The sequence below is a fragment of the Leptonychotes weddellii genome, chromosome 6 (assembly GCF_054177405.1).
Source record: "Leptonychotes weddellii isolate Sample4059 chromosome 6, ASM5417740v2, whole genome shotgun sequence".
NCBI lineage: Eukaryota > Metazoa > Chordata > Mammalia > Carnivora > Phocidae > Leptonychotes > Leptonychotes weddellii.
Genome location: NC_138374.1, coordinates 135,421,293 through 135,432,961, shown reverse-complemented (window position 1 = coordinate 135,432,961; position 11,669 = coordinate 135,421,293). Strand labels below are relative to the sequence as shown.

Genomic DNA, 11,669 nt, shown 5'->3' with positions numbered 1-11,669 from the left:
GATAGCAGGAGGGGAAGAATGAAGGGGGGGAAATCGGAGGGGGAGACGAACCATGAGAGACGATGGACTCTGAAAAACAAACTGAGGGTTCTAGAGGGGAGGGGGGCGGGAGGATGGGTCAGCCTGGTTGTGGGTATTAAAGAGGGCATGTTCTGCATGGAGCACTGGGTGTTATATACAAACAATGAATCATGGAACACTCCATCAAAAACTAATGATGTAATGTATGGTGATGAACATAACAATAAAAAAATTTTTTAAAAAAAGATCTTAGATAGAGAAGGGAAGATAAATGAGAGAAAACCCATAGGTTGTGGGTGGAAACATCCTGAGAAGGAAAGTCTTCAACATATACTTGATAGAAGAAAATGAGGGAATAGAGGAAAAGGGAGACGAGTAGTGTTGCTGGGTTTAAGTAGTGCATCTATTTCTCATGTTCTTCCAGAGAAATGAGAAACAGAATTACTTCACTGATTGACTGACTAGTTATTTTAACTGTACCTTCCCAAGTGCAATATTGTTAGAGAACTGATACACATGAATCTCCAACAGGGGAAAGGGTTACACACTTTTCTTAACTGTTCTCTCCACTTTTTGTATTATATAATCCTTTCCTAGATATTATCAATGTCCCTACAACTTCATATAGCTAAAACTATCTCTCTTACATCCATACTTTTCTACCTTCAAGCTGCTCTCCCAACTGAGGCTGAGTTATTTACTGAAATTTAGATCTGATCAATTTATTACTCTGCTTAAAAACCTATGATTAAACCCACCCTACTTCAGATTGTGAATGGAATTTTACTAGGTAGCCTGTGTGTGTGTGTGTGTGTGTGTTGACCACAGACAATTCCAAGCTGAGAGAAAAAACAAAAGCAAAGGAAACAGAAAAAAAAAGTTCACGGTGTGTCGACATTCATACATTACTTTCTAACCATGCCCTTAGTAAATGCATAGGATTAAGGAAATGTGTGGCTTCTGACTTGGTGGGCACAGGAACAGCTAACTCACTCTTCTGAATTTTAGATATATTTCTTTTATCAACAACTATGATGCATTTATTAATCACAGTTTTGCTTCTAATAATAAAATAACATTTTTATGTTCACAGCTGTAATTATATTTATTGATAATAACAATAATACAATTTTCTCCTTATTGGGCATGGACTATGTGTAAGACATTGTAATAAATGTCTCCTGTGTATATGTTACTCGATAACAATCTCAAGCAATAGGTATTATTATCATTCTTATTATATAGTGAGAAAACTGTGCCTTACAAGAGTTAAGTGATTTGTCTAAGGACATACATTTAGGAAGAGGCTGGGCTGTGATTTGAACCCCATTCTATTTTACTTCGGAAGCCATGCTCTTAACCACCATGCTATATTCCTAATATTGTGCTGATATTCTTGAGAAAAGAGAGAGGGGAGGAGGACTCGCTGCTCAGCAGCTACAGCAGAGGCCATCCCTGAGGTTCTTGTTAGTGCTATTGAAATAGTTCATCTCTTCCTTCAAGAAGCTTTTAAACTGTATCACTATATGCAGAGGAAAGTGTAAGTGTTGGAAGATACTGGTATAAGGCCCATTCTCTGATGTGCAGAAGCTCACAATCTGAGACCAGAGTTGACATCAGTTGACCCAAGAGCTGGATCCGGGTGGTGGGAGGTCCACACCCCTGCCCCTGTCTTTGCAACGTGGATTCTGCTTGCCTTTCCCCCTTTGAGGGGCTTCTCCAAGGACACAGTCTTGACATAGTGATGTGGTGCTCACAGCATCTGGGCAGTATACACGACTGAAACCCGTTAATGCCTCTATATAAACTTTTAAGACTGGCGATTGGGTGTGAAGACCCGCCCATCCTGTGGTCACCCAAGACAAACCTTATATACAAGTTTCCTTTGCTTATTAAACCTGCCGTCTACCAATCTGGAGTGGCCTGCCTCTTTTTGGGTCTCTCATTGCCCTCTGAATATGGGGACTGGTTTCAGATTACACCTAGGAAGCTCCAGAAGAGTTTGTAAACCAACACATGGATGCTGTAGACTTTATCCTGAAAATGTACTTTTCCCCCAGTACTTGGAATCTCAGAAGAGTCCACACTGGCCATCTCCCCCATCCTGGGCAACATCCATGACTCCATAGTTCCAATCTGTGCCTGCTACTTCTGTGGATCTGTGGATTTATCATCCACAATTATGAACCAACCTACCACATTGTGGCCCGATAATTTTTACATATCAGGCAATGATAGGTTCTGGAAAAGAGCTTCCACAGGAGAACTGGGGAGAAGCCTATGCAAGTACAATAGAAAAAGTAATAATGAAATTCATAAAATCATGGCAGACGTAGTAACTATTTTTGGTGAGTCAAGAAAAATTTCAAAGAGAAATTATATTTTTTCTGAGACTTGAAGAAACTTTAGTGTTTCTTTACGTTGGTTATTTACCCTTAGATCTTCATCCCCATTTAATTTAGGAAGAGTTCTTGACAGAAACTAAGGACAGACTGTGGACCACTTTTTTTTAAGTTTTTATTTATTTATTTGACAGAGAGAGACATAGCAAGAGAGGGAACACAAGCAGGGGGAGTGGGAGAGGGAGAAGCAGACTTCCCTCCCAGGAGGGAGCCCAATATGGGGCTTGATCCCAGGACCCTGGGATCATGACCTGAGCCAAAGGCAGACGCTTAACAACTGAGCCACCCAGGTGCCCCAGTGGACTGCTTTTAAGGAATACCTTACTTTCTTTCATCCCCAATAATGGCAAGATAGAATTTTTGCTGGGAAGAATAAAAGCTTCTTCCTATGTAGTGGAAGTACTTACTCCAAGTAAAACCAGGAGCTGATACATCCAGAAAGTAATTTGGGATGAATGAGTTTTAAAAATTGTTTGCAATTAAACTTTTGACATTTCTAGTAATTTTTGCTCATTCATTCATTCATTCTTTACTTTAGAAAAGATTTATCAAATGTCTATTTATTTGAGAGAGAGAGAGAGAGAGAGAGAGAGAGAAAGCATGAGTGGGGGGAGGGGCAGAGGGAGAGGGAGAAGCAAACTCCCTGCTGAGCAGGAAGCCCCATGTGGGACTTGATCCCAGGACCCTAAGATCATGACCTGAACCAAAGTCAGATGCTTAACACACTGAGCCACCCAGGAGCCCAGTTGTCTACTAAATATTGGTTCTTGCACCTTGAAGGTAGACATTTATAGCAGGTCTTACCAGGGTGTTGTCCTCTTGATAGTAAGAGATAGTAAGATGATCAGAAAATCATTTCCTTTTGTTTTGAAGACTCTGGCTGTCCTCACATTTCTCCTAATGCCCCAGGTCACTTCCTCTTGCCTACACCCACATGACATTCGCAATGAGAAGGCTCATCTCTGGGCCAGTTTTTGAAAGACCATAAAGCAGTACTAATTTTCTCCAAAGTTACCTCAAAAATAGTTCTGGAATTCTCTTCACTAAAATTCCTCTGAATCCTACAACACTAATTGATCAAAGTGTGGTCTTATCTTTTAATTTGTTTCCAAAAAGGCGAAAAGATGATATAATGGAACTTCCGTTGTAGACTTGAAAATGTCTTATCTTTCAGTGATGGATTTACAAATGTTCTGGTTCAAGTGACTTATGACAAACTATTCTTCCACCTTTTTTGTTAGAAACCATTGTTTTCATGAGAAAATCAAATGTTACATCAGTTTGCTTGTTGCATTTTGCATGCAGCCAACTGTAAACACAGGGACCATTAGCATATTCTTATTATATATGTAATGTGAAAAGTGGGCCCTCTGTTTCGTAACTCCTCGAGAATAGGCATCTTGCTTTGTTCACCTCTCTGTTCGCAGTGACTGTTGGAGTTCTTTGTCCATAGAAATGCTCAATGACAGTTTGCTCAAAGAGTAAAGTTTTAGAATAGAGGTAGTCTATGTTTCTTGACAAATTACAATGATAAAAAAATTAAGTTATAGAAAAACTCAGACTATTCCCACATTCACCAGAGAAGCACAGGGGAGGGGAGATAATGGGCAAAGGCAAGATATCTGGTCTGTCTGCAGTTGCGTATACAGCCAATTTTAATAGTGGAATGAAGCCAGGTTACAGATAATCCACTTAAATTTCTATGACTGGCATACATGTAGATGTTAAGTAGAACTTTCATTGATATTGTGGGACTCTAGTCCCTTAAATATAAGCATAGTTTAATCATGGCTATGAAGGAGATAATATGTTCAGTCCTGGCACTTGGCTCCTCCTTTCCTTTATTTTAATGAGAATAATATTTTTTAGTTGAGCTCTTTTTTCCCTGAGGGGCCATGGCACCAAACCTGCTGTTTTTATAAGGTTTATGAGGATTAGACTTATATAGTTTCCTTCAGCATTGCTGCACTCAAAGAGAATTATTAGTGGATGGGAACATCAAGCAATTTTATGTGAGATTTTTAAATGATGCATTTCAAATCATTCTTTACAAGATACAGCCTTAGCTTTATGAGGAATTAGCCCATAGCAGATCCCTGCCCTTTACATTCTGATTTTCAAAATTAATGATTCAGAATAAAATGTATGACTTGTAACTGAAATATAAAGTGAGCCATATAACAATTCTCTGAAATAGGTGGATGGGTCACTACTATCCCCATTATATACTTAACAAAATTAAAGCAAATTTCTAATGCTCATCTGGTTGTTAAATGGAGGAATCAAGCCTATAAATTAGATGGTTCAGTTTCAAATCCAGTGTACTTACCATTATCCCCACCTCTCCTTCCGCCTCAATCACATGGTTCATTGTATAAAGCAAATGTCATGAGTTTTGGTTTTTCTTATTCAATGCAGTGATACTAAATAAAAAAATAATAAAATAAGTAAGAGAGACTGAGAGAAGATTATAGTAGGGAGAAAAAAAGTTCTATTTTTTAATGACAGGATTGCAAACTTGAATAATATATATTCTTTTTTTCTCTTAAAATTTTTTTTATTATTATGTTATGTTAATCAGCATACATTACATCATTAGTTTTTGATGTAGTGTTCCATGATTCATTGTTTGTATATAACACCCGGTGCTCCATGCATAACGTGCCCTCTTTAATACCCATCAGCAGACTAACCCATCCTCCCACCCCCTCCCCTCTAGAACCCTCAGTTTGTTTTTCAGAGTTCATCATTTCTCATGGTTAATCTCCCCCTCTGATTTTCCCCCTTCATTCTTCCCCTCCTGCTATCTTCTTTTTTTTTTTTGAATAATATATATTCTGAATAGAGTTAAGGCACAAATAACTTTAGAGGATCTGTAGTGATAAGAATTAACATCGATATGGTTAATTGTAAAAAGATCACTTTATGTTTTTGAATTATATTACCTAATATTCTAACCCATTTAAGAGACAAAAATTAGAGACATTTTAAAACGAGAACTAATTCTGGAGAAACAAAAATTTAAAATTTTAAAATAATAAAATAATAATGACCTTTATCCCATGGGAAAGAAATTGTTTTATGTTAAATTTAACAGTTTTCCTTGTTGGTAAATGAGCTGAGAAGGTGGTACTCCAGAAAATCCACAGTAAATGTGATATGAATGTTAATGCTGCCAGTTGGGGTTACTCCAGAATTTGGGGTATAGAGCATCTCTTGGAGTTTCTGGGCCCAGGAAAAGATCTGATAACTGAGGGGAGGCCCCAGGCAAGCTGGACAGAGCTGATTAAACGGGTATGTGAAGCACAGATCTGCCTAGTGCCGATAACCTTGACCCATACAAGAACCCTGCAAATTACTCCCGCCCTTGCAAAAGGGAAGGTAAGACTCCTCTCTGATGAAGTCGGGGGTGCACTCCAGCTTCGTCTGCAGCTGCTCAGCACTCACTCACCTACAGAGCAACATATAATTTTAAAGATAGAGGGCTCTAAATCTCCACTGCATTCGAGTCAGAGTCTCTATGTTGTCAGAGCCAATGAGCATTCTTGGAAAACTATAAAAGTAGCAAGAAGGTCAGGGTTCCAAGTGTTAAACCACTAGGATCTAAGATGTTCTCATCATGTCCCTCTGTCAACCCCAAGGGCACCCTGATCCTCGCCCCAACGTGGTGGTGCTCAGGGGACTACAGTGACTTGATCAGCCTAGAAGGACTCAGAAGATGGGGCGGCGCTGAGCCTCAAGGGCAGCTGCTGGACTAGCAGCTAGAGTGCAGCCAGAGAAGCTTGTCCCGTGAGTCTCTTCTGGCTGAAATGGCTGAAAACTCAAAGAACACTGGGTTATGATGCATAAATCTCTTCCCTGACTCTTGCGCACTTCCACATTGCTCCCTGCTCTAAAGACTATTGTTCTTACCTACTTTTATTTTATTATTTCATGGTGACCAATCCTACTGATGGGGACCTGTTATTTCTTTGGTCATAAGGTTATCACAGGGTTGGCACCATTGGTGAGAAGATTCTGGAATGGGACAACCAGAGATGTTGATGAATTAAGAGAAGCTTAGCTAGAGCAGATAAAGAACAGGGTGGCATGATGGTGATGCTCACAGGGACCTGACTCTTTGTTTGCATATGTACAAACCAAAAGCCATGGGATGGGATGCCTCTCAGAGCCTACCTCTGTTCACAAATAAAAATAGGGATGGTAATACCTGCTTCACGGAATCTTCTAAAGATTAGAAATTAATGTGAATCAATCATGTCAACATAAAAATTATATGTACATTAAGATAATTGATGGTGATTCTTATCTCTTAGATAAAGATTCTTTTCAAAGATTTTACTTATTTATTTGAGAGAGAGCACGAGTGGGGGTGGGGGCAGGGGCAGAGGGAGAGGGAGAAGCAAGCTCCCCACTGAGCAGAGAGCTTGACCCCCTGGGCTCTGGGATCATGACCTGAGCCAAAGGCAGATGCTTAACCAACTGAGCCACCCAGGCGCCCCTCTCTTAGATACTAAGATTTTAGAATGTCTTCTCCCCACCCCAATTCCATCAGAGGTTCCTTGGTGCATGTGATATAATTCATTCTCTAAGAGTTGTGTTCCTGCCTTTAATACTCCAGTATATTTGAATATAATGAAATAATATGGAAAAGTAAAGCAATACTAGACTTTCAAGAAAAGAATTTAAAGCTCTCTTAGTTGAAGGAGAGAGAAGAGGGGAACCAGAAATGTAGAACCCAGCTCTACTCTAGTGGAACATGAAGCTGGGGTATATAAGTTGGAATCACACTAGGATGAAGTGTGGGGAGCATATCTAGCTCGGGTAGTCCTCTGCTTTGTAGGAGGACCCGAAGCCATCCTACTATTTTCTTTTTGTTTATTTGTTTCATTTTGTAAAGTTGCCAAAAAGAACTATGCCTTTGGAGAAGAATTTCAGCTTCCCTTTCTCTCCATTAAAAGTAATTCATAAAACAGGATGACTTTTATCCAACATTTTAGAACTCTGTCCCATTTTCAAAAATTTTGCGATTTCATTAGTTTGTCAAACAAGGTATCCTAATTTTTGCTTCATGAAATACAAATAAACACACATATATGTTACTTCCTTCATTCCTTCCATTTGAATGATTAAGGGTACAGCTAAATCAGATTTTTAAAAACCCAATCTATAAAGCCAGGAATAAAATTTGCTTCCTATTTTGGCAAAGGCTCTACAGAGAGATTTAGGATATCTTGTTAATTTAAAGGCTGTTAAAAATCTGCAGCTGGGTTTTCATGAAGTTGTTGAGTTGTATTTCCCAGAGATAGGTTGGACAAGAACCTGTGTATGCCCTAAATTCCTGTCATTCTGCAGAGTCCAAAGATTGGGTGATCCAGAGTTCCATCCTGATTTACCATTCTCAGACATGGACTCTAAGACTAATCAAAGAAACACAACAGAATTTTAACACAGCCAGTTTATCTTACATCTATAACTGTGTTTTTCTTTCTAATTTTCATTTAAAAACCTGACTTTTATGTTTTATGGAGTCTTATTGAGAAACTTTTGGAGCCACGGTCTCTCTGAACTGCTGAATCACCCAGCATCTGTGGAAGTTAGCAGCTCCTTCGGCTGGACCTGTCGTCTCCTGAAGATAACGTGTGGACCTGTCTCCTGAAGATAACGCGGACTGTAGCTGGCGGGATTCCCGCCCCAAGGTTCTTTTTTGACTCTTCTACATATGTAATGTTTCTTTCATCTTTATCTGAAGAAGACTAGACAATTTCATGAGAATTGTCTCTCTTTGTCTTCTTCCTCTCTCTTTTGGATACATTTTATCTTGCCAGGTTCTTGACCTTTCCAAAAAGTGAAGCACTTTCCAAAGGAAACTGTGAGTACAGAATTCTTTGTAGTACAATTTGTCACTGATACAATTAGGAAAGCTGTCTCTTTTGAACTTTCTGCACTGTATTTGATAGAATCTATAAGAATTGCTTCTTGGCTTTTAAGAATTAGAGAAGCTTAATTTTAACTCTTTTTGTAATATTTGTTTAAAGAATGACCTTGAGCTTGTGGCTACACAGCATCAAAATCTAGCAATGACCTGTTTACATGGGTTCATATAGAGAACAAATAGGTAACTTGGAGCAAAATAATACACAAGCAAGATTTGGGCTCCTTAGAATGATCTGATTCTGTAGCCAAACTAATAAAGGCCATCCACAAAGTGGCAATTATATTTGGGGAGGAAGAAGATGAAAATTTGAACTGGGTATTCAGTGTTCTGGCTGAGGTAAGCTAGGGGAAACTGTGCCCATATCCAGATGAATGAAGGTAAGCCCTATGGAGATTTCAGAGGATATTGCCCCAAAAAGGTCAGATTCCACTTATGTCGTTTAACAGTATAACCTTTTACATTGAAAAAGCCAATTATTGGGATGCTAATAATTTGAAATTTATAACAGTTGGATAAAGGATGTGCTGAACTTTTTATTTGTAGTGTTTCTGAATAAAGCAAATAAAAAGGGTGAACAATATATGAGCCATATTTTATGTAAAAAAACAAACATTTCCAAATGTTTGTGTATGCCATTCATTAAGTTTATTACAAACCATGTTTACTTATTCATTAGATTAAATTCAGAATGATCAGTGCATGTCAACACTTTTTTAACCTTTGAAAAGAAAATAAAATTACATCTCTTTTTTATTCCTCTGAAATGGGTGATTTTGCTAATTCAAACTTGTCTCCCATCATTCATCCAAATTAATTCTATTTATAGAACTTAGTAAATGTAGTCACACATTTATGTGAAAAGTTGGAAAAATGTTCTGAATGATATAGAATTATTAGCCTAAAGGGTAGCTACATGTGATTGAAGTTATGTAAATATCCTAGAGCCCTTGTGACAACAGGCTTTTACAGGCTTCAAGACATACGAATGTAAGTTCAACACGAGTAAATGCCTTGGGACATAGAAAAGGGACATCACAGAGATTTGAGAAAATTTTTAACTTTCAGGCTATGGAGAGCGGTGGACCGAAGGTGCTGGAAACAGCGGAGGAGATCCAGGAAAGGCGTCAGGAGGTGTTGACTCGCTACAAGAGGTTCAAGGAGCTGGTTGCTGAGAGGGGTCAGAAGCTTGAAGATTCCTATCACTACCAGGTTTTCAGACGAGATGCAGATGACCTAGAGAAGTGGATCTTGGAGAAACTCAAGATTGCAGATGATAAGAGCTATGAAGACCCAACTAACATACAGGTACTCCGTTCCTGTGACTTCCCCAGAACAGACTCTAAGATCTCCAGGGAGGGAAACATTCTTGTAATGTAAGTGCGTATTTAGTTAAATGTCAGGACATAATGTCATAGAAAGGGCAGACTACCTGTTAGGGACCATAATTCTGCCTCTAAATGGCCTGTGTCTTTAACTTCTTAAGCCCATGTCTTATGTACAGAGGAAACTCACTCTGTGACTGTATTCTTAGTCTGAAGTTAAGCTATGGGCATAACAGTGACTGAGAGTTCAAAGAAGTTATGACACACCAGGCAGCTTTAATATTTTGAGGTGAAGAAATGTCAGTGCTTTCACTCTGCTCAGGAGAGTAGTTCAGTGGAATTTTTCCTGGGTTTCTACCAAGGGGCTATCGTGCCCTTGCTCAGTCCACATGACAGGTGTAAGGAGGAGAGCTTGGGTGGAGGCTCCTCTCCTCCTTCTATTACAGCGTGTGACAGAGTCATGACCAGAAGAAAGGGTTACCTGCCTAAAAGGGGTAATTGACTTTAGAGAGGAAGCACCTGGATCAAGAACAAAGTGTTATCTATTAAAAGGATTGATACATATATGACAATAAGAGTATTATCTGATAAGCAGAAACCTCTCAATTAAAAAAAAAAAAGCCATTATTGTAATGATCATCTTCATTGTGTTCAACTTGCCATAGCACTTCCTCCTCTCTTCTGAAGAGGAACAAATGTGGGACATCTTTTCATTCCCACCAATGGCAACTGAGACTTAAAAATAACAAGGTATATACTGGAAACTCCCTAAAGTCAATGGGGACAGGACAAAACATTTCTCTGTGGCCCCTGACTTTGAGCCTGGGCTGAAGTGGCCATTTCTTTTAGGATGTGACTTCTCCATCTCTGGTCATGGGTTATCAATTTATCTAGGTTGTGAAACAAGTAGTTCTGCCCCAAAGTAAGAAAAGGAACCGAAAAACCCCTTTATGGTCCAAGGACACTAGGCTTCATTAGTGATAGGCTTCATAACTTCTGATTTCTAAACTTCAGGGCAAGTATCTGAAACATGAATCCTTCGAAGCAGAAGTACAAGCAAAATCAAGGGTCATTCCTGAACTGGAAGAAATCAGGGCAACCCGATTTGCTGAGGGGCATTTTGCCCATGAGGACACCAAGGTAAACGTATGGTAGGACTCTGTAAGAGATGTTTCCGATTGTTGATTATGTTAGCAGAGTTTTAATTGATTATGCCAGGTATAAAGCTAGATGGAGCTGGGGTTCCTGCTTCTTGTCTTCCACTGGGGTTGGGCAGGAAAGATGGTGGGCATCCTCGTGTCCCCTGGGGCAAGAAGAAGAGAGCTATGATACAAAACCTATCCTGGGATAGCATCACATTCCTCCCTGGCCACCGCAGGATAACTTGGCTTACGATCAAGCCCTCTTCAACCTAGTTCCATGTGTCCCAGATGAACTGGCTTTCCCAAATGTCATTTCTTTTCTTTTTTTTTTTTTTATCTGCAAAGTTTATTTTACAGAGCACACATACAAATGCGGGTGTAACAGTGTTCCAACATGTGACATCCCAAATGTCATTTCTAATGATTTCTTCTAACCTCAAAGTCCTTGTCCTTTAGACTCTTCAAACAAGGGATGCTCTGCCATGTGAATCTTCTTTGAAATATCACTCCCTTGTCTGTGATACCTCCTTCTCTTCACAGCCCACACGCTGTGACTAATATTAAAGTTCTCAAACTCCACTCTTCTTCTCATTTCGAAAAACTCCTAAAATACCTTGTCTTCAGAAAATCTTCCCTGGACACTGAGGACTGAAGACCACCACCACTTTGAAATCCATTACTAATGTATCAACTCTTTCCTGACTTAATTCACACAATTTTCCAACATGTTTGTGTTGATAGAGTCAATTCAGGATCTTTTCTGAATGAGTGGATTTGTTTGTTTGTTTTTACTGTTGAAGTATTTTTGAAATTGTCACACCAAATTTTGTGACATATTTAAAAA

The 11,669-nt window shown here is 39.1% G+C and overlaps 1 protein-coding gene across 1 annotated transcript in view; it reads left to right on the top strand.

Annotated features, from left to right (window-relative positions):
• The first annotated feature begins 8,186 nt into the window (after positions 1-8,186).
• Positions 8,187-11,669, top strand: part of LOC102739819 (spectrin alpha chain, erythrocytic 1-like) — a 36,659-nt gene continuing 33,176 nt past the window's right edge. The window contains exons 1-3 of the mRNA XM_081823158.1: positions 8,187-8,295; positions 9,427-9,666; positions 10,698-10,823. Coding sequence (XP_081679284.1) covers positions 9,430-9,666; positions 10,698-10,823 — 363 coding nt within the window. The 5' untranslated portion in view covers positions 8,187-8,295; positions 9,427-9,429. The remainder of the gene's footprint in view (positions 8,296-9,426; positions 9,667-10,697; positions 10,824-11,669) is intronic.